Source organism: Falco biarmicus, chromosome 2, assembly GCF_023638135.1.
Source record: "Falco biarmicus isolate bFalBia1 chromosome 2, bFalBia1.pri, whole genome shotgun sequence".
Lineage (NCBI taxonomy): Eukaryota > Metazoa > Chordata > Aves > Falconiformes > Falconidae > Falco > Falco biarmicus.
The window spans coordinates 73,195,048-73,218,412 of record NC_079289.1 but is presented as its reverse complement, the minus strand read 5'-3'; the positions used below and the strand labels follow the sequence as shown (position 1 = coordinate 73,218,412).

The window sequence follows — 23,365 nt, the reverse complement described above, 5'->3', positions numbered from 1 at the left end:
GCAAGAGATGCTCCTTGTGATTCAGTAGTACAGCAGGTCAGGAAATGGGATATTTATGCCATGAGTGCCTGTTTTGTCAAAATTAAAACCAAGAACAACCAATTAAACCACTTTTCTGTAATATCATCTCAAACTCAATCCAATTCTCTCAGGTTGCCAGTAAAATTTCAAGTGTCTGCAAGAAGCAGTTAACAGCTCTGCAGTTACGACAACACACAGGATGTGGGAACCATTGGTACAAATCCCTGCTCTGCCCGATTCAATCCAGAGACTTGACACCAGGCCTCCCCGATTCTCAGGTGAAGCAAAGAGGTCTCCTTCAAACATCCTTTTTGAAAAACAGGACATTTCTGACAAAGTCTTTCTGACCTATTCCTACTGCGTAACAATAAGAAAAGAAAACCGGTGTCTGACTCGGGATTAGAAACTGAATATTCACCACATTTCAGGTACAGCTCGTCACTTTAAAATCAAGCCCAGTGTTGTTAAAACAGACCTCGCCTTAGCAAACACCAGAAGTGACAGTTTTAACACCAGCCTGTACAGTATATTATTCATTCTTTGATTAGGAGTGTGGCCTGGAAAATATCAGACATTTCATTTGCTTTGCAAAGCAAGAAAACCCATGCTGGGAGGAGGTTAGGGTAAGCACCGACTCTCGAACAGTCAGAGTCCTGGACTCTGGGGGCCCCAGGGATCAAGAAATCCTGGTAATGGAATTTGTTGGTTTCAAAAAAGCGTGTATTATAACTACTGTTTTAGGGTCTGATCCAACTGCTATCAGTGTCAATGGAAAGACTCCTACCGATTCAGGAATCAGGCCCTTCATGCTGCTTGTTATTCAATAATTCATATATTGTGTGCATTTTGTGGCACAGAGCAATTGACAAGTCAGATATTTTACTGCTACAGCCTGGGCAATTACAGGGGAGGAGGTTAAAATCCATATACTTCGATGGTGTTGAAATATACTCCTTTCTAACAAATGCCCATATTCTGTATCTCATCTGTTACAGGTACATTCACATATGTTAACATACAGACCTGGACATCAATCCTACGATTAATAATAAAAATGAAAATAACCAGATGTTTATTTCTAAAAGTTCATGTTGACCTAAAACATTCCATCCAGTAATTTATGATGGAGCTAAAGCTAAATATTTCTAAGAGGAAATATAATCTCCAGCCCCTGCAAAGCATTTTAGGCCTCCCGGAATAGAAACTGTTACTCTAGAAACATCGTCTGAATGTAGTTGCGGATAAAACTGCAATTTCCCCCCTTGTGATTTCTATTGTTTCCCATTTGTTCTCAGCAGCAGTGGGAAGGTCCAAAGCAGTAGGAACAGAAGTCAAAGTGCATTCCCTGCTAGGTTCTGTACTTCCCGCAAATGTTTGCAATGAATAAACCTACCTGAATGTATCTAATACATTCAGGAACATACTTCTGGAATACATCCTCTGGTCAAAAAGTTAAATATAGTCCTAAGAAAAAAATTATCAGGGTTTAGCTTGAAATCTGCCCACGTTAATGATGAAATATTTTTCTCTTTAAAAACTGATCATTGGAGGTAAGTGAAGTGACAAAGTTTTTCAAGGATAGATTAACAAAAATCTGCTTGTTGCGCAAGTGTCACCACACAGATAGTAACGCCTCTAAAATCCAGACAACATGGACAGAGTTGTACAGAAACTGTATAAAAGAGGGCCTGGAGTACATCCCCTGTGAAGAGAGGCTGAGAGAGTTGGGGAGAACAGAAGGCTCTGGGGAGACTTTATTGTGGACTTTCAGTACTTAAAGGGGGTCTACAGGAAAGACGGGGAGGGCCTCTTTACGAAGGACTGTAGTGATAGGACATGGGGTAATGGTTTTAAACTGAAAGAGGGTAGACTTAGATTAGACACTAGGAAGAAATTCTTCACTCTGAGGGTGGTGAGGCACTGGCACGGGTTGCCCAGAGAAGCTGTGGCTGCCCCATCCCCGCAAGTATCTAAGGCCGGGCTCGATGGGGCTTGGAGCAACCTGGTCTGGTGGAAAGTGTCCCTGCCCATGGCAGGGGGTTGGACTAGGTGATCTTTAAGGTCCTTTCCAACCCAAACCATTCTGTGATTCTATGATTCTATGAAAACCAATTCTAGTCATAGATCTCAAAGATTCTCTCCCAGGAAAAATGCAAGAATAGAAGTTACCACTACTCATGGATTATCCACTTGAAATTTACCAGGAGTTGTAATCAGTTTATGTAAAACATTTTTCTTCTGTATTTTGCATTTTGGGTTTGAATGCATTTTTTAAAATACTTTGTATGAGTATCTGGCAATCATTAATAAGTCATGTAAAGTAACAGGAAAGCAGACATTTTGCCACTCTTGACCCTTGTTACACAAAAACTGGTTGGTAATCCCCATGGAAGTTATCCTCCGATTTAAGACAAAGTAACACAAGAGCAAACAAGTTACACAGGGCTGAGCAAGATGTGATGGTTGGGTTTTTTCTTCCATTTCTGCTGACCTCTTCTCCGAAAGGAAACTTTTGCTGTCAGGTACAGGAGTGATTTGCTCGGAAATTCAAAAAGGCAGCTATGTCCTAATGTTTCATCTTACACTCCCATGTCTTCAAATATGCTCTCAGGAAAATGGAAATACCTGTTACATATTTTGCAATAGTTTTTACAGTATCTGTAAATAGAAGACTGAAGTGCAGAGATCCGGATCCCAAATAAACAGCACTGAACAGAGAACTAATGACAAAGGTCACACAGAAGGAAGAACATTACTTCCTTCTCAAAAATGACTGGAGTTGAGACAGGTGAAGAAAGGAGTAAGAGACACAATCATAAATCTCTCTGTTCAGATGCATACTGCCCCATGATGCCAAAATAAGGTTATCACTCTTGTATTATTAAATGTAAACATTTAAACCACTGTAAAACACAGGCCCAACTGGACCACAACATATTCCCCTGTAAACAGTAAATTCTTGAATTTGAATATCCATTATGAATACAGTCATGTATATTTCTATTCCACGTATATTCCATGGAACTCATGTAACTGAATCGTGAAGCTGTGGAATTAGATCATTACCAAATAATGAATGATCCAGGCACTCTCTCAGTCTTTTCTGCCTTACTTTTCTGTTCAGAAAAGCATTCTAGCCAGTCAAGTTGCAAATTCCTTTCACCAAATTAACACTCCCTTTCCTTTAGAAGAATTGCCGTATGTGGCCACAGCTATGTCTAGAAAAGATCTAGAATGCATACTGCACATACAATCCAAAATTACTACTACTACAAAATTCAACAAGTGTTTCTTCAAGCTAACAACCTCAGGTGGGGGTTGATTTTAAAGGTTCTCTGAAAAGCTCTTGAGCAACTTCTGCAACACTGACGGTCAAGAGTCCCACGTACAGCGATACACGAAACACAAACTGTGTATGACAGTGTACAAGAACTTAACTTACACTAGTCTTTTGTCTGACTTTAGCAGCTTGTTGGAAAATTCACTGATGATTAACAGAAAGCTCAAGTTAGGAGGCAAGCATTTTCCTTCTACTCCAGTAGCTCCTTGAAAAGCAAATTCAATCCCTTCCCTGTTGGAAGAAAAAAAACAACAAAAGAACAGAGTAATAAAACAGACAACTAACAAAAGCAATGACCACGGACAGTGACGTTACATGACACATACTTGTGTATCATGGCTACAGATTCTCTGGATTTCACTTGGTCCCAGCCAAACGTTAGTGAAAAGCGACGAGCAAGTTCTTTCATGTTTGTGAAGGAAGCAGAAGAGAAGTCCACACTGCTGCTGCTGTCTTGGCTTTCTGCATGTTTCTGAAACAGCTGCAAAAGAAGTCTCAGATAAGCCACCGTATGTAATCCTACAGGTAAACAAAGCACCAGGAGGACACAGAGACATGCACAGCAAGCAACAGTTAGCTTACACAGACAGAAGCCTTGCATGAGAGCAGGTAAGCCATGTGCTTCAGAAGCACACAACTGCAACAAGAAAGAACTGACACAATGGACACTGCTGTGCTTAACAGACAGGGACAAATAAAAAAATGGAAAAAGAAATGGTGTGCATAAACACAGAACCGATTCCTGAAGATGATGGCCCCAGTGACCCCATCTCCTGTTGGGACTTCTGAATCAAACCCCAGAGGCCTAATCTGCCTGAGAGACTTTCAGACTATCAGAATGCAGATATAAAGCAGCAAGTCTGGCAGCAGCGTAGTCCAATTTCTGAGAGTGAGACTAGGTCAAAAGCACATCTTGAGCCCAATTAACTATGTTCTGGGTTTTTCTCCTAACAGAACATGGAGGTAGCTTGTTCTCTTCAACCTGTTAACTTTCAAGGTCAAGCAAAGGCCAAAAAGGGCCTGTTGTCTATGTGATACCTAAACACAAAGTCCTGACCGTGTCAGCAGAATATATGTAGCCAAATGCTGTTTAGCCTCATCTAAGCTCAGATTTCAGAGGCTAGCTCGCAGATCTAAGCCCTCGGCAATGTGTGTGAAATAAGCGAAGCTCATGTATCAGTACCCCCTGGGAGGAGCCTGCTCTGTGACTTACAGCACGACTCCAAGCTAGAAGCAGCTCCAGTCATGGCCTGAGCCGGCAAAAGCAGCTGCTGAAATAGCTAACTGGCCTCATCAGTCAGCAGCTGCAAGCCCCAGCAACTTGAGACCCTTCAGAAGAGCTGCAACCCACTTCCAGTAAAAAATACTGGGGATTAGAGCTGGCCAGCCAGAGACACATTTGTGGTTCCTCAAATTCAGTAGGAATTGAGATAGTCCATAACCCACAGAATAATATCCTTAACCTTTGTTAAGGTGAAGGGGCACCTACCACGTCCCAAGAAATACTCCATAATCTCCCATCAGTCCTAACACACTATGCATTTAAAGATTAAAAACAAGACAAAAAAATGTGCACAAAATTACATTTTAAAACAGATTTAAGGATTTGAAAGGAGTTTTAATTATGACATGCAAAACCAACATACACATAGAAAGTACAGGCAAGGAATCGATTTATTCCACTAGGTTTTTAAATGAACGTGCATAATTATGGCAAGGTAGGTAAAAACCTCCACTATGAATAAAGCTGTCACAAGAGCCCCTAGCCTCGTGTTTTAATCTTAACCTTACCTGCTGCAGACAGAGAATCAGTGTCTTGGCACTCTGAATTTTGTTGTTGTGCCTTGTCTTGCTTAATGTTTCTTTAATTATGTCTCCAAAATCATTGTAGGTCTAATAACAGAAACAAAACAAATGAGGATTATCATTCCCCTTTTTTAGCTCTGGGAGTACACAAAGTACATGATTTGTGTTCATGTGACACAAGAAGTTCATAAAACACTCCCAATATCAGAACACCCAAGCTAAAAGATGAAAACTAGACTTTTTATATTCTTTTGTATGTAAAGCAATGGTATGCACCTTTAAAAGTAATGTGAAGATTAAAGTTGCACTGAAATTAAGTATTTATTATAACAAAAGAACAAAGCCTCCTCAGGAGAGAAATAGAGAGTTTTCTATATTTAACCAGTGTCTGCCTTGAGCCCAATGAAGTAAAGAACAAGATCCATATTCAGGTATTTCCAAAGTCCTGTTAGTTGGCTCAGGGAAACTTCCCACTCTGCTGAAACCCACTTCAGAGTAGCTGGAAATCTATCAGTTGTCTAAAACCAGGACTCATGTGAAAACAAGGCCATCTCCATATGGAGAGACTGTGGAGCTGCATGAAGCTGTATAAAGTAAGCTGACCACTAGTTAAAAACTTCTCCCAGCCATAAACCGCTTCTCTGCAATGGCCTCCCTAGAGATGCTGAGGAGCAGCTGTTCAGACAGACATACCCTCTGTTCTCAGTTACTTTGTCTGCTGTGAGGTACCTTTGCGGAGCAGAGAGATTTGTCCCACTCTTCCTTGATTTTATAGCCCTTTTGTGATTATACAAGGATTCTGAGCCGTAAGACTATTAACGACACCATTTTCGCAAACGCAAAGCAACCTTATCTAAAACATTACCTTCACATAATACTTATAGATCTCAGCAGCCGCAGTCATCTTTACCACATTATACACTATTAACTTGCAATATGCTGCAAGAAGGCTCCGCTTTTTGTGCAAGTCATCAAGTTTGCAACTTTCATCCTTTCTCTCCTTCTCTTCTGTCAGGTCTAGGGAAACAAAAGCAATGAAGCTTTGTTCTACACTTTATTCAAGGTATCTCAATTTTAATGACCAACTTTCATCCAAATAGCACAGACTCAGCTGTTCAGTCAACATGCTAAGGAACAGATGCTAAGCGCTCGTTCCTGTGTATATCAGAAAACACATGTTTATTTCCATTTCAAAGCTTGCAGCTCATGACAGTGAAAATGAGTTATTTCCACAGTCTTCTGCTCTGATCTTCATAGGGCTTTTGCATTTCTGCTAGTCAGAATCTCCTTGTACAACACTGCTCACAGCTACAGAACAGAACCAGAGTGCAGAATAAAAGGCACGAACACACCAAATGGAAAAGACCAGACAAATTGCAACCACATTTTTTTCCTAGAATAATACAGATGCTAGAAAACCAGCATAATATAATTCATCAGAAACCCTAAAAAAAACTTGTCATACACAGTCTAACAAGAGTTCAAATTAAACTCTTCAAAATGGTTATCAACAAAAGTGAAAGAAAAAAGTAATTTCATATCATTAAGAACATGTTACATCTCTGGAACATGGGTTAATTACTAGCGGGATAACTTGTGGAAAACAAACACTCTCGAGAGTCTTCCAACACAGCTATGAAGGTGGTTGGGGAGAGCTTCCTGCAGCAGGAAAGCTGATACACACTCTTTCCCGCTGTGAATGTAATCCACCTAATGCCAAAAGGCTTCAGGCTTTGACCTGTAATTTTGATACGGACTGTTTCTGCTTCTAGCACTACTGTGGGCCTGGATGCAAACATAAGGTAAATGACAGGTCAGAAGTATCTGCAAATTAGAGTTAAAACTAAAACAGAGCAGCTGCCAGCTGTGCATGCAGACAAGCACACCCATAGCATGAAAAAATCAGTCGTTTAGGAAGGAATCTGCAATGGGATGACAAGGATCCTTTTTGGGGAGAACTGAGAAATTCAAAGCATCACACAAAACTGGTTTGAAACAGATCGCAGGCTATCTAACCCAAACCAGGATCAGTTTTATTGGTTTCAGATACATAATATATGCAACCTGAAACATACCCTGTTTCAAAAACTCCCACAACTAGGATACTACAATCTTGACTTGAGCAATCTTTTCCATCGTGCCTCTACCTTTACCAATAAGGGTTCTCTTCTACTATCTCCCTGTGGCAATTTAGGCCCATCACTTCTTGTATATACACTGTGACTTGAAGTGTGGTGCCCAAAACTGAACACAGAATCCCATCTGAACAGCTGAAGGACAAGAGTTTGACACAGTGATCTAGAACAGTGCTTGGTTTTTCAAAGCATGAGACTGGAACTCAGCCTCAAAACCACAATGAACTAACATCTATTTTCAAAATGCTTCCAAAAGAAACAGCCTTCACAACAGCCTCAATACGGCGTCTGAATGTATTTGAAAAAGGCTATAGAGCAACAAGCACTATTTCCAATTGGACTGAGAGCAGCCCTGAGAAGGACTTGAGGGTTTTGGTTGATGAGAAGCTCAACATGGCTCAGCAATGTGCACTTGAGGCCCAGAAAGCCGACCGCATCCCTGACTGCGTCAAAAGAAGCGTGACCAGCACTCTGAGGGAGGTGATTCTCCCCCTCTCCCCCACTCTTTTGAGACCCCGCTGTGGAGCACTGCCTTCAGCTCTGGGGCCTCCAACATAAGAAGGACACGGACCTGTTGGAGCAGGTCCAGAGGATGGCCATGAAGATGATCAGAGAGCTAGAGCACCTCTCCTATAGAGACAGGCTGAGAGAGTTGGGGTTGTTCAGCCTAGAAAAGAGAAAGCTCCAGGGAAACCTTATAGCAGCCTTCTAGCACCCAAAGGGGGCCTACAAGAAAGCTCAAGAGGGGCAGGGTATGGGGGTAATGGCTTTAAACTGAAAGAGGGTAGATTTAGGTTAGGTATTAGGAAGAAATTCTTCACTCTGAGGGTGGTGAGGCACTGGAACAGGTTGCCCAGAGAAGCTGTGATGCCCCATCCCTGGGAGTGTTCAAGGCCAGGCTGGATGGGGCTCTGAGCAACCTGGTCTGGTGGAAGGTGCCCCTGCCCATGGCAGGGAATTGGAACTAAGGTCCCTTCCAACCCAAACCATTCCATGAATTATGATTCTATGAAATCTGCCCCACACCCCCCAAATGAAAATCCACTAGGCCTTTACTCTCATGACTTAGAAGTGTCCATGCATTGACAGAGCCACACTTTAACACTGCAAGGCCTTCCTCTAACACCATCCTCTCTACCATGAAAGTCAGTTCACCAAATACGTTTACATTCTCACCCATCCCTGCATTACATCAGCCCTTTTCATCCTACAAGTAAATTAGCAGCTACTTCCTGTGGTTGATCCACAGTGGATACACATCAGTGAATAACAGGTCTGCCACTTTGTTTGTAAAGGGGCCCAACAACAATAAGAAAATCAAAAAAACAACAAGAAAAAGACCAGCCTCTTTTCCCAATAGGTTCAGTGGAGATGACAAATGACAGCAAAAGTGGTAGATTCGATATCTAACCTTTGCTTTCCTCTTCTTCCACCATGAAAACATGTTCCTGGATAAACAAAAGCAGTTTTTCCTGAAGTGATGTGCTAAGATGATAATCTGGAAGTCCAACTGCTTCTGTGTTATTATTTGAATCCTGATGACTCAAAATCAGCAACCAGTCACAGAGTATCATGAAAGCCTGTATCAAGCAAAGCCAAAGAACGATTTAGAGACCATGTTACTCTTCACGACAACTCTACTTTGCATCTCCATCAAACACTGCAAGTCACAATCTAGTTTCTATCCCATTTCTTCGTTGCAAGCTGAAGATTTCTGTTTGCCCCAACATGTAGTAACATGCCACAGCTAAGCCCTTCCAGAACTTGTAACTTAGGATACAGTATATACAAGTATCATGCATGAATACCACCTAAAGATTTTCAAACTTCCATGGGAAGAAGAGCTCTATTATGCTAGAAAATCTCTCTTTAGCACATGAATCACCGGACAATTTTTCCAATTCTTTTTTTTTTTTTTAAGTAATATTCATAGCAAGGCATTAATAAAGCAATAGTAGCAACCAGTACGCTGATTAGTCTAATCAGAAAATGACAATGATTATCAACAGGCAAACTAAGTCATTCAGATTCAGGTCTTGATTCTGCAGATGCGCCCATGCAGACACATATCTATGTTTGATTAAAGCACTGACTTCTGTAGCATTTTAACTAACATAATTTTAATTTGCCTTTAAAATAATTAGTTGAAAACAGGGTTTTCTAGAGTTCCTTCTCTGCTAAGAGTTAAACAATAGCAAAAAATCAGTAGAAGAAAATACTAGTATGAAAAGAAGGGCAGGCATTTAAAAGGAGAACTGAGCATGAACACTAGCTAAGTGACAGAGCAACACAAACCTTTTCTCTTACATCTTTTTCCTTATGGTGGAGGAAGCACATGCAAATCTGACTGAAACATCTCAGCTCTCCTCTTAGTGCAAAAAGAGTCTCCTAAAAATGATTTTAGGAAAAGTGACAGGACAAATATGTTAGGGGCTATGATTCAGTAGAGAATTACAAAACAAACAACAGTTGCATCTTTCTTCCACTGATATTACTCATTTAAGATAGCACAGCCGATGGCATTACGAAAGGTGACATCTCACAGTAGCAACAGCTTATAGCTATGAACAACTTTAAACCCATCTCTTGTTTTCAGGTGCAACATCTGGGATATAAGGTCAACCCACAGAAATATGTACTTCCTCCCACACTCTGGTGCAGAAATATGACAAACAGTAGTAGGACGCGTGCATGTCACACTTGCTGAGGCTAGTGGTACTCAGCAAGTCACAAACTCTTCGCTTCTCCATCTGTAGTAAGGACAGCTCTCATAGCTTGTATTCCCTTACTTACTTCAGCTTATTTTTACAAAGCACAACGATAATTATTTCCACTTTAAACATGGAAGTCATAAAAACTCTGGTCCATCCCATCTAATTCTCAATGTGTACTGCCTTCTGGAGTTGCTCTTCTCTCTCCCTCTATCGACTACGGAGGCAATGCAGTTTAACTGCACTGCTAACTCTGGCACTCAGACTTAGACACCTCCATTAAGATGAATCCAGCAAGACAGACCATTTGATTTGCCCACAGCCACATAAAAGACTTTCTGATCCTTCACCAGGTCGCAGCTGTTGCACTGCACAGAGCTTTGAGCAGTCAACAGAAGAGGAACGCCCTTACAGGAGGGCTCAATTTCATGCTATGCAACTGCACATTTATAAGAAAGGGGATCCATCCCAGGGCACGCTGAAATGCAGCAGAGGGGGAGGCAAAACACTGCCTTGACATTATTGGGGGGGAGGGGAGAAACAATCCTAGAGCTGCTGTCCAGGAAATGCTCTTTTTTGCACTTGGAACTTCTCTCTCTGCCAACACCCAGATTTGGCCCTGCAGAGTGGGTTGTAGCACTGTGCTTCCAATCAAAATCTGCTCCCATATGAAAGGCCAAATTAAAAAATGTGCTGCCCCAACATCAGTCAAGCTAACCGTGCCTGGGCTGAAAGACAGAACATACTAGAGCAGTCAGAGATGCGGACATCCACACAGGAATGGAACAAGATGGGAATAGATATTGAATCAGTCACCAAACGGGTAACCTCCCAGCTAGCATTTCTCACACAAAACAAATGTCCATGTCACCGTCCTGTTCTGTACACACAGGAGCACCAGGGGAAAGGGGCAGAACAACAGAAGCAGCAGCACTTGGTGTAGTCAGAAATCACCACAAAGAGAAGCCACACAGGTACACATTCACACATGAATCAAAGCATAAAAGAGTTTTCCTCTCTGGTGTCTTAAACTAGACTGTCTTCTGAAATACCTGTCAGAGCTTGGCATTTTATAAAACCAATTAATAAAGTAAATAGTCAGCTGATGAGAAAATTACCACTTTCCTCAAATTTTGTGCCAGAAACATGTAAGTAAAACGAGAAAATAAAAATGAAACAAAGCATCAAGACTTCCTGGAATTTTCATTGAATATTCTTTGTTGCTTAAAACTAGAAAACAACGAACTGTTTTGGCACTTGAGCAAGTTCCTTATCTCCATCAAGCCCCAGGAATTCAATGCACATGTTTTGCAATAAAAACAGAGGTGAACTATTGTTCACTCATTCTCTTGCACACTGAAAAAATATAAATGCTTTTTGAAAAGAAAAAAAAAAAAAAAAAGAGGGCAAGACAGAGAGAAAATGCCTCAGCTCAATTTGGTTTCCTCAAGAAAACACACAAAGCTTGTTTTTTTCTGGCAATCTGAGAACAGAAAAGCAACTTAAACTTCCAGAAGTACAACTCCAAGTTTCAGAATTATGTGAAATGGCCAACCTTGGGAGAATTTTCCGGAACTGCAGCTAGTTGCCACAGGAGAGAAAAATACATGCACTGGAGAGCTGGCAGGATAATCTGCAAATAAAAACACATGTTCTTTATTTACATGAAAGGGTCAAGAGCAAAAAGCTTAAGACTAAACAAAGCATCCAAGCCTGACATTCTGCATGTTGTTTGCATGACCATTTCTGCACTGTACAGTATTTAGACCCTCAAAATAAACTTAACAGGTTTACATAGAAGGAAACGTTGCCTCCTGAGAAGCTTCATTACTAAGGTGCTGCTTCTGCAGAACTCTGACGTCTTGATGAGTTCAGTGGAAACTAACCCTGTACTAAAAAGGGTGTTCACAGAGACTAACTTTAGCTTAGCTTCTCGGGATTTCTCTTCGGTGAAAGGCAGGCTCCTTCAAAGGGCAATTCAGAGCAGAAGTCAAACCTTGGTCCCGTGATGCTCCATCTAAAGGAGGCCACCTCTACCCACTGACTGCAGGCTCTCTCTATTCAACTAAATTTCAACCTTTCCCAAATAACCTCAAGTTCTCTCCTAAAAACAGGGGCTGATTAACATGCACGACTGCTAAAATACTTCACCTTGTAATCCCAAGATATACACCTCCCATCTTGGAACAGCCAATGTTACAGTTGAGACAACCAGACAACCAAAAAGCTGCAGTTGAGGCAGCTGGTAATTACAAACCATCTTCACCAAGAGTCACTATGCAAGCAACAGGTCCAAAGTATTCCAGTTTCTGGTTACATGCTATCTAGAAGGGGCTCCTCAGGGTCCCAACAATTTCGTAAGTACTGAGGGCAAGACTATGCAATCAATGGGAAGTACAAAGCATGACAAAGGATCAATCCAGATGCCAGATGATTATCATAGTTTCGGACAATCTCCAAAAATAAATGAATCTATGGCACGAATTTACCGGTTCAAATAACGTTATACCAAAGACAGCTTCAGTTTCCCACACTGAGAAATGGAAACAGTATCTTCCTGCCTCATAGGACATTGATATACAAGTTTATTTAGTATTTCCTAATTTCCTGCTTGCAACAAGAAAAACCTCTTTCAGTGTTAAATATTCACAACTCACCAGAACAGGCAATCTCCCATGTTCCATTTCAAACACCAGCAACCTTGAAGTCTTGTCATACAGATTCCACTTGGTGAGATCATGGGCACTGCAAGTGAAAAAAATAATGATACACTAAGGAAGAAATGAAATTTCACCTGACCAAACAGATTAAGTGCATCCTATTTTTACCTTCATTTGATGTACAGCAGTAACGTTAAACAACTAATTATTAATTATAAGCAGGGGAAAAATGAAATTAAGTTTTTCATGATCTAATACTGCAACCTTTACAGCCTGCATTCCTACCACAGACTGCAGTGTCTTGAGGAGAGGAAAAAGCAGCTCTGTACCCTTTCCTGTACTCTATCCACACTCCCTAAGTGCTCCAAAAGATTTAAAGAACCTTTCCCCACCCCACTTTAAAATGCTGCTTCTAATACTCTTTTAGTGTTTGCACCTCAACATTAGACTTCTTCTTGCAAAAACAGAGCAGCCCTAGCACAAAGGGTAGGTAAAAGACACTGAAGAAGGCGGCCCAACTGCCCTACCCTCTACTATCTTGCATTACACTTTACTTGGTGAACAATCCCTGGAGAACCAAGCTTTTGAGAAATCCATCTTTTAACAAAAGATGATCAAATTAACTAAAACAAACAAAGCAGATCTGCTGGGAAAAAAGACTGCATTCACTATACTCTCTTCAGACTGACCACCAGCGTTGACAGTAACGTAGCGCAAAAGCCTCCAGCTAGGAGGTAGGCACCACAGACAGGACCTCTGTGTCCACTCTGACATCCCAGCTCTGTAGCACACACTTCTCAGCCACATTAAAACTGATGCTCCAACCTCAGTAATGAGTCAAAAACAACCCCATATCCAAGAGTACAGCTCTGTTAAGAGGAAACTAAACCTTGCAGCACCTCTCATAGGGATCATTTTCATTCTCTTGTGAAAAATCTTACTAAACCCAACAAATGAGCAATTCTCACTTGGCACCTGTTAGGCTGACACTTAAGTATATGGGAAAGTAAATTGTGTAAATAAAGATCTCACTTATGAAAAGCTGCTACTCTTCTCAAAGCAGAGTGCATCTGGGAAATTTCTCCTGCTTCCATACAAAAACCTTCTTCCTAAATTATGAAAGTTTGGGAAAAAGAAAGGAATTAGACAGTGTGGGGCAAGGCAACTGCCACGTTCTCTTCCCAACCAACCCACAAGCTTGAACTACTCTCCGCCAGCCCTGCCCAGTCCCTTCATCTTTAACAATGCTGTTCATGTCTTCCTCTAGAGTAAAAAGAAAACAGCATGTTAACTGCACAGAAATTTTGTATACAGAAATGTCCCTGTCATTAATAAACCCACGGCAGTCTCCCTAGATTACAGTATTGCTAACACTGTAAGACTGAAAACCAGCAATTAGGCTAACACAGAAGCGCTAACCCTCAGACTCACAGGCCTCACACAGTTGTTAAGGATCTCTGGAAAGCTAACTGTTCACATGGTGCTGACTCTCCTTGCTTCCAGCTGCCAGATCACATTCAAAGATAGCTAAAAATATATTAAATACTTTCCCATAGATGCAATTGCTGTAGTTTCCACAAGTATACTACGTGATTATGGGAGACGGTATATACAATCAGGAATTAGAAGGGAGGGGTTCCAGAAGAAAATCTCTTTATTTAGACGTGGATCACACTACGAAGGAGTTGAAGAATCCCTGGTCTAGCACTTATCTTGTTTCTCGTAAGTTCACATTCTCCCACATTGACACAGATATCTATTTAAGACCAACAAAATAAATCCAATCTGTGGTTAGGGGACTTTTTGGCTTGACACATTTTACAATATCCCAGTGTCCAATAAAAACCTGACTGTTAACTCTCATGCCATGGCATGACACCTGTTCATGACGGCACAGTTGATCAGATCAGCTGCAGGCTTCTGTTGTTTAGTTCAGCCAGCAAGCTATTCATATCACCATCAGCTGTTTCTGCTTTTTAGAACTAATGAAAAACTTTGAGGGAGACTCTGCAGTCCTCCTTCAAGGGGAAAGTCATCACTTCAAAGACCCCAAATCTATACAATCTGTGTTACAGATTGCTGGCTTGGTTTTTTCCTAGTACTACCTCTACAGCCAAAGTGGCAGTACAAAGGATATCTTGTGTACAGACAAATATGTCAAAGTACAGAACTATACCTTTTCGGGAACAGTCTCGTCACCTACAGATCCACAGCACTTATTAGCTGATCTTTCACACCGTATCTTTGGCACAGTAATGAAGCGACTATGGAGAAACTACGGAGCTTAGGTCCAGAATATTCAGAAGACATAAAATGCCCTGGTGCTGGTGTGGACTACCTCATTTATTTTTTTCCCCATTCTGTTCCTGCCAAAATACATCTGCTTCATTAAAATGTAAACTGTCGATCTTTTCAGAGGCAAAAACCCATCTTCAAAAGCTCTGCTCCCCTCAAGGAGAAACAGCAGGCAAATAAAAGTTCCATATCCCCCTCAATTTTTTTGTCTTCTTTTTTCATAGGGAAACAGTCTGTTTCTCTCTACAATGTCACACACCTTTTGCCAGAAGCCATCTAGTAGCTGGTTAAGCTGTCCCATCAACTCATCTATCAGCTGAGTTCGGGCACGATCCACCTGGCTATAGATGGCAATTTCTTCATTGCAGAGGATATAATAAGTCCTGGAGGAAGCCTCAAGGACAGATGTGTCGGAGTGTTTGGCCACAATGTCTTTTACCTCTCTCAGCAAAGCATCCAGATGCTGCAGGTGATAAAAAGGGTATTATAGGTAAATTGCGCAAAAATCCTCTTATGCTTTACATACATTTCACTAGGCCCATATATCTCTATAGGTCATATAACCAACATGAAATAAATGCCAGTCTAAGGAGCAGAAGGGTAGGATTAGAGGATACAAATTTTTTTCTGGGTTTATAGCTCTTTTTCATTCTTATCGTCTCTGGATCTTCCTAAAGAATGAAGCAACTGCTTTAAGTTCTACTTCAGTAATACACATTTGGCACTACATAAAAATTAAGACGAAGGTAGGGAATAAATGCCTTTCCAAAGGACAACTGTGTCTTCAAACAATGGAAGCTGTCTCCCTCAGCAGCAGAGGATGGAGAATGTATCAGATCATGTCAGCAACTGGGGTCTTCACTCTTAGTGGCAGGAGGTAACTTCTGCCATTCTGCTGACTCTCCCTCTTCCAGTCAACGTTTTGTGCTGAAATTAACCTAGGAGTGTTTGCCTACCATTACCTCCCTGTAAATATCCCTGCTTAAGAATACATTAAGCCATTTCAAGGATTTCATCTATTTGTTTCTGACCATTCCTCTCCCGTCAGCAGATATACTATCTCCATTCTTATCTTTCAGTTACTATCATTCCCCAGCAGCTGGGAGTCAGCCTTCAAGGAGAATGAAACCTATTCTGTAGTAAACTCCTGGGAAGCACCAGCTTAGATACACGGCATAACCCACCCTCTCTCCACCCAGCAATGAAAAACCCAGGGCCGGGCCTACTACATGAAACCACAAATCGTTACCCACCAGGGCCAGTCACAGCACATCAGAAGTGACAAGCACTAAGGCTTTTCTTTGGCAGCACTACATCAAAAAGTAAAGCCTGAATAAGACCACTTCGCTCAAGGTATAAGACCATTTCTTTACTTTTCTTTATATATTTTCCTTATATTGTTCCAAGTCCCACTAAACTCTGTACATTGTCACATAAAACTAGCACATTCCACATGAACCGACTACCCCAATTCTTATTCACCTTTGTTAGATGTCCTGTACTGTAAACATCTAAATCGTAATACTGAGGAATCTGCAGAAGATTTGCCACTTTTTGTGCATCTGTTGAGTACTGCAGAGAAAAAACAGGATATGAGTACACCGCAAGAATTTTAATGAAAGATTTAACATGCATTCACAGAGCAGCTGTTAGGTACCTTTGCCAAGAGCTGAGGAAGCACCATAATAAAGTGTTCCGTAATTTTGGTACAATCTTCCAATTGTATTTTCTTCTCTTTTACTGACAGAATCTGCAGATAAAGCATTTTGTATCAATTACAAAATCTCTTAGATTTGAGTGGAATTTTACATGTAACCCAAGGTTAACTCACATACCTTTGTCTAAACCATATCAAGCTCAGATAAAGATACTTTTTCATGAAGATGCTTCATTACTTTTTTTTTTGTTAACCTTAAACTAGATGTAAATTGCTAAACAGCTATATCTCACGGACAAAATGCTGACCGTTTGTCAATAACATGCTTCAACTGGCTTTCCTCTTATGCTCATCTCCTTCAACATCCACTACTAATAAGATCTAGAGGTCAAAAGACACTGTGTCATTTCATGAAAACAAGCCTTTTTTAAAAAACAAGCTTAAGATACACCTACCACTAGGAACACACTGTATGGCAAAGCATATAAGGCAAAGAGAATGTGATTACAGGACAATAAATAAGATTAAGATGCACTGACTTTTTTGGCTGCACCTCTGCCCACTGGAGGATGACCTTCAGCTGCTTCTCTAACCGTTGCGAGGATAATTTCAATGAGAGCACTTTCATGGGCATCACTCAGTGCTGTAAGTAAATCAGTCTCCTTTCAGCATCACACAAAAGAAAAATGAAGATGCAGCAACAGCTAATGTAAAGCCTACTCATTAATCTGAGCAACTGTGGAAGGACACTACAGAAAGATGCAGTGTTGCTAAATAAACACCTAGAGAATGTTTGATTTAATTTGAAGAAAATTATTTACTGAACACAAAACTAATTATTCCTCTCATGGCTAAACCTTTTAGGACAGTTAGGCTCCCAAAAACACAGGCAAGGTTAACAAGGCCTACTCCTACTGATTATTTTCACATTTCTCATACTTCTTTGAGTAACAAAATACTTTAACTCACTGGGTCTACAACTTTGATTTCAATCACACAACCACCTCCAGTTCCACTACAACAACTGTTCATAGAATCATAGAAAGGTTTGGGTTGGAAGGGACCTTAAAGATTTAAGTTCCTTTTAAAATAATTCCACAAAACATTCATCCTCTAGAGTGTTAGATGTTAATGAACTCAACATAGTACTTATTTTCTTTTCAGGCATAAACAGTAGCCCAACAATACTGCACTTCAATCAATTAACTCTTTTAGATTCTTAAGTTGTGGACAAACAAAAAAATTAATTCTGTGTAACAATTATGGCTTATTTATGCAAGTATTCTTGCAATGTTTCTAAACTACCATTACATAAATACAGAATACTGGATAAAACAAATATGTTGATATAAATATCACATTGGCAGTGCATTGAGTTGCATCTGCTTTGTGGCCCTTGGGGACCACAGTTTGGGATCAAGGGGTACTGCAATATGGAATGAACCTAAACTAGCTGAAGGCAAAGTTCAAAAAACAGTACCAAGAGATTCATTCAGACAAAACTAAGCTCTTTCCTTACCCACCTTCTCCATCTTCTTCGGCATTTTTTAATAGAAGAGTGGTCATGCACTCCCAGTCCTTCAGGAATTTGCCTGCCCAGTCCCACAAGCTGTCGATGAGGTATGCAACATGTTTGTGTAGCTAGGGATTAAAAACACAAGCTCATAGAAGCAAACATATCACTAAAAGAAACAGAGCTTCACATGTGCCTCTCCCTTTTTCCAATTACAAAGCTTTGTCATTCACACATAGATTCACACACAGTATTCCAACATATTTAGTTTGGAGCTAATCAACAACTCCATGCCTTCAATCTGATACAAATCAGGGAAGTGGGGGGAAAAGCAGGAAAAGCATGAAAAAAGCTTTTTCTCTTTTTAGGATACTTTCCCTTTGTAATTTAAGTAATCTCTTTAAAACTAGCTTCAGTATTGCTTTTATATTGCTGACCATAACAGCTGAAAATACAACCTTGGGACTAGAAACGAGTCAACAATTTAAGCAATGCCTCTGAAATTCTTTGCAGAAAGATTCGAAACTGCTGTGCCTAAGACACTTTGGCCAGATGTAGGTCTGCACCACTGCAAAAGCAAATAATGAAGTACAGCACTTTAGCTGATAAAACTCTCAGTAGAACTACGCAGTTCTTACTCAGCATACAGCCATGGCACAGCAACCCATATCTGGCTGCAGAACGACACACACATACCAAAACCTCCTCACTCAGTGGCATTAATCTTTCAGGATGTTTTCAGAAGCTGCTTCAGCACTGATTCTCTCCATTAGCACAGTTATAAATTAGTTTTAATACAACAGAACAAAATGTTCTCATTAAAAACTCATCCTAGAGAGCAAAAACATCCCAAACACCAAACATTTCAGAGTTCACCAGCAGGAATAGTTTTCAAAAGCAAGCCAATACATAACATGCAATGCTGGATTTGAAAGACTTACTGCAGGGGCTGTTCTCCTCACCTCACTCTCCAGGAAAAAACCTATTAATCTTTTCAACTGGTCAGTACTTGCCCCAAACTTCCCTCCTCCTTTGGGCTGAACTTCTTCATCTCCCTCATGACTAAGCAACCTGCCAACAGAAAAGAAAGTCACTCCAGTTCTGCCACATTCTCCTTATACTCGTTTGCCAACGTACCACTAATTCTGTCAAGATCCCAAGGACTGTATTTCTTCTAAATGCCTACTTATTTACTCCAAATCATATTAGACATTTTTATCAGGTGAAAGGGAAAGAGATTCGGTTGTTTTCCATTGTGAGAGATCTGCTATCCCTGTGGATGCAGAGACTATTTCTGACAGTTTCACAGGTATCCTGCCAGCTTTCTGGACAACAGATGCAGATTCTACAGATTTGAACATACAATGAGGTAGGTATTTGCTCATGCTTGAAAAAGGGCTTGCTCTAAGCTGAATTTAAACCTTAACAATAGAGTAGAGATACTACTACCCAACCAGTATTCACATCATGGTATACATCTTGGAACTGAAACTTTTTAAAGAAAACACACTATCTTGTATTTCTAAAAGACAATTTAGTCAGCTTCACAAATATAGTGGAAAAACTGTTATTCCTCATCTGAAGTATGATGAAGCACAATACAACGCTTCAATTTCCCTTTCCCTCTTTATCCAAAATGAGTGTGACTGTACTGCTCATCAAAAGTGCTAATCCCAGGATAAATACAGGAAGGCCATCCCCACAGATTAATGTAAGGCCCAAATGGCCTGGATTTAAGAGCAGGACCACACTTACTCAATGTCAGTAAAAGCTTATGCTTTCAGAAAGTGCTTCTACTGGTGTAATTTACGCCAGCTAAGTAAGTAACCTAAGCTAAAAATGCAGACATTGAGGAGATTTCATGCAAACCAAGAAGGGAGTGGGGGAGCCAGAAAGCATAAACTTTTATACTAAAACTTTTATAGTATGAGCAGGGAAACAGGGCGTCACTAACATCTCTACCACACTAGAACAAAGATATCTATACTGTCAGAAGTGCTGGTGACAAGAACTGGGCGAAGAAGAACAAGGATGAGATTTACAGGGTCAGCATCCACACTGCACTGGCAAGCTGGGTAGAAAAAGTAAAGTTATCAGGGCAATCACGTCAACGGCAAAAAGTAGCAGTGTTCCGAGAGCAGAAACACCTGATTTATGAAAGAATATTAGGGCCAACACAAAAGATTAAGTAAGACTAGCAGATATGATAGAAGACTCATCAAAACAGAAATTTATCTTCATTTGTCTTTCTATTGGACTTGGCTCCACAAACCCAAGAATGTCAGTAATTCAGCTAGACAGGAAAAGACAACTAGGAGGAGATTCTGCATATGTGGAAACACAAATCATTATTATTTCTGAACTTTTCCCCACAAAACTCTTGCCAAAATATTTTTATTTTCATTCCTCTTTGTGAGGCAAAATTATTTCTCAGCCACAGAGACAGAAAATTTATTTCTTCTCTTTTTAGCACGCCAACTCCATTCACTTCATGCAACCATTGTTCTAAGAAGCCCATTTATAAGAGTTACTCCTGGGGAAGATAAACCCTGTACTTCATTAACCTGACAGAAAATTGGGAGGGCTTTTTAATCTGCTGCATCTCTCATTATTCAAAGCCTTTACAATGTATAAGGCAACTTCCAAAGGGAGAAGAGGGGGCCATTTTTGTGATTAATCACCAAAGCTATGGAAATCCAGCAGATGCCAGGTGATGAATGAGCTCGTAAGAAGTAAAGCAACAGGAAAAGAAAGAAGAAAGGAAGTATGCTTTCAACATAGCATGGCATCTGTGGATCAGTCAATTGTTTCATATTCTCTGTGTTAGTCTTGCAACTTTTCTCATGCTTATTGTGCCAGGGCTGTGCAGGGGAACAAATGATTACCCCCAGACAGCATTTCTCTTCTGATTCAGCAGAAGAAAGCACATCTACTACCCTCATGGTACACACTTCCAACAGAAAAATGAATGCTTAATGTCCCTCTTAAATAAATCCACCTTCATTCTGAAACAAATGAGAACATGCAAGAAGTAGGCATGCAGGCAGGCAGGCAGAGATACCTTTTATAAAGGAATTCCCCAGCTGCTACTGCAAGCGGACGGTGTGTGGTATAAACAAACTGGTATAACATTTCACAGTCTTCAGCTGATAACACATCCTCACAGTTCCTAGGCAAAAATAACAACGGAAGTTATAGTTCAGGTTTATCTGCAAAGAATATTATGAATGCTATGTCCAGCTTTTAGTAGACCTGATTCTCCACAGCCATGCAACTTGTTTACACAGCTAAACTTTTGTAGCACATATCTAAACTGCTAACAAAATTGGCAGCATTCTTTTACTCACTGTGCAGAGAAACAGAGGTCTGTGCAAGCCATGATGAATCAGGCCAACTGCATGGACATGAACATTAATTTAAAGTACAACTAAGATTGATTAGTGGTCATGGATACAAAAAGTAACAGTAATAGAATAGGAAAATCATGCCTCTACTTTATGCTTAGATGTTCACCATAGAAGATAATAAACAGGAAGATGCTTTATTTTGCAGTACAAATTATTTTTAAAGTATTTATTACAGTATTTTAAAACTTATATTATATTACACTAAGCTTATACAGAGTCACATGTAAAAAGAAATCAAAACACGTTCTTGATAGTGTGCTTATGACTGTGACCTTTCTGTGCAAACACACTCAAAGTCACAATTTTTTTCATTCAGCTACACATCTTGAGAATACCACATGCCAACTAGTAAACTTAAAATCCTCTATGAGCGCTAGAAATGGCATTAATATCAACCTTTTTTAAAAAGGAAACTGAAGCATCAGGGTTGAATAACCCACCAGAGAGATACCAGAAGAATGAAGCCCAAAGGATTACAGTTTCAAAATGCCTGCTTCTTACTGCCATAGCAACATCATTGGACTAAGCTGCTTCAGAGAACGAAAAAGCAACATACAAGAACCTTACACTCGCTACAGCCAGATAAGGGGAAAGGGTGTGTGTTTTTTTTTATTACTGCACTCAATTCTCAGGTAGTAACAGTTTAGAACCATCTATCTACAACTCTGGGTCTCTAAAACTGAGGATTTATGCTCTTCACTTGCTAGGTGTGATGTCTTACAAAAATTAGCAGCCCTTCCTGTGCTTGCCCATTTGCCTCCAAACCCACCACATCCTTTAGCACTCTCACAAGTTCACAAAGCTCCAGAACATCCTCCAACCTGTCTGCAAAAAAGTGAGCTCACATTAGGCGAGCGTTATCGCTGAAGTGACCATTGCAAAATATATTTTAGCACTGCCAGAGATTTAAGATCATTAGGGGGAAAAAAAAAAAAGAAGAAAAAAAACAACAACAACAAAAAGAAAAGACTGCACTCATTTCTCAAAGCCTCTCATTTATAGAAGTTGATACACCATGAATTTTAGCTTTACAATGTATTTACTCATGTCTGTCTTGAATTTTTCCCATTTTTTCCATGGCTGCTTGCAATGGTCACTGGAACAATAAAAAGGTCCTTAAATGGAAGTGCTGATAGTATGTCTCCAAAAGCGATGGGTCAAATCTTGCAAGATAATGCTTGTCCTCAACCAAAAAGAAAAGCTGCCTTACATACTTCAGGCAGGCTTTGATGGCCTCTTTTAACATGAAATTCCCTTGAGTATATATTTGCAGTAACAGGACATACAGAAAGAACTCTGAGTATATATATCATGAAATCACCATAAAGAAAAATATTTATGCAACTCTTATTCAGCCATCTACAGAACTGAGGAAATAGAGTAAAAATGTGTTTATTGAGGTTAAACAGCAAGAAATTGAAAGAGGTAACATGGTGCATTAGAGTATATGAATAAACACCGGTGCCTCCTGTGAAGCCATAAATGAAGTATCAAATTTATTAAACTACTACAAGTTTAACAACTGAGAATAAAACAAAGACTGACAACAAATTGCACTTACAGGAGTAAAAATACATGACATAGCAAGTCTTTATATTAAAAGGCTATGGAGAATTTATTGAAATAAACTAGCAGTCTGCTGACAAGGTTTCTTTCATTCTTTTTATTGTCAATTTATTATTTAGTTCTTTTAATGCAGTCATTTCTATGAAGTTGCCCTTATTTTCTGTGGGTTTTTTTAAAAAACAACTGTGGACAGCCTGAAGAAGAAGAAAGTTCTATACAAACACGTCCTGATCTAGAGTGGGCCAACACAGAAT

General features: G+C 40.1%; 1 protein-coding gene across 7 annotated transcripts in view; it reads right to left on the bottom strand.

Annotated features, from left to right (window-relative positions):
- LOC130144059 (cohesin subunit SA-2-like) overlaps positions 1-23,365 on the bottom strand; it is a 67,017-nt gene that overhangs the window by 5,519 nt on the left and 38,133 nt on the right. For 4 of the 7 annotated variants that reach the window (XR_008819999.1, XM_056327053.1, XM_056327051.1 and 1 more), the window contains 16 exons: positions 21,200-21,307; positions 19,101-19,209; positions 18,149-18,266; positions 17,165-17,268; positions 16,626-16,718; positions 16,451-16,540; positions 15,228-15,431; positions 13,706-13,782; positions 12,671-12,758; positions 11,569-11,646; positions 9,598-9,690; positions 8,714-8,882; positions 6,033-6,184; positions 5,153-5,254; positions 3,688-3,842; positions 3,464-3,592 (listed from right to left, as the gene is read on the bottom strand). Coding sequence is in view for 6 of the 7 variants with exons in the window: in XM_056327053.1 (XP_056183028.1) it covers positions 3,464-3,592; positions 3,688-3,842; positions 5,153-5,254; positions 6,033-6,184; positions 8,714-8,882; positions 9,598-9,690; positions 11,569-11,646; positions 12,671-12,758; positions 13,706-13,782; positions 15,228-15,431; positions 16,451-16,540; positions 16,626-16,718; positions 17,165-17,268; positions 18,149-18,266; positions 19,101-19,209; positions 21,200-21,307 (1,869 nt within the window). In the remaining variant the exon portion in view is untranslated. The remainder of the gene's footprint in view (positions 1-3,463; positions 3,593-3,687; positions 3,843-5,152; positions 5,255-6,032; positions 6,185-8,713; positions 8,883-9,597; positions 9,691-11,568; positions 11,647-12,670; positions 12,759-13,705; positions 13,783-15,227; positions 15,432-16,450; positions 16,541-16,625; positions 16,719-17,164; positions 17,269-18,148; positions 18,267-19,100; positions 19,210-21,199; positions 21,308-23,365) is intronic. The other 3 variants (XM_056327052.1, XM_056327055.1, XM_056327057.1) reach the window with 3 other exon arrangements.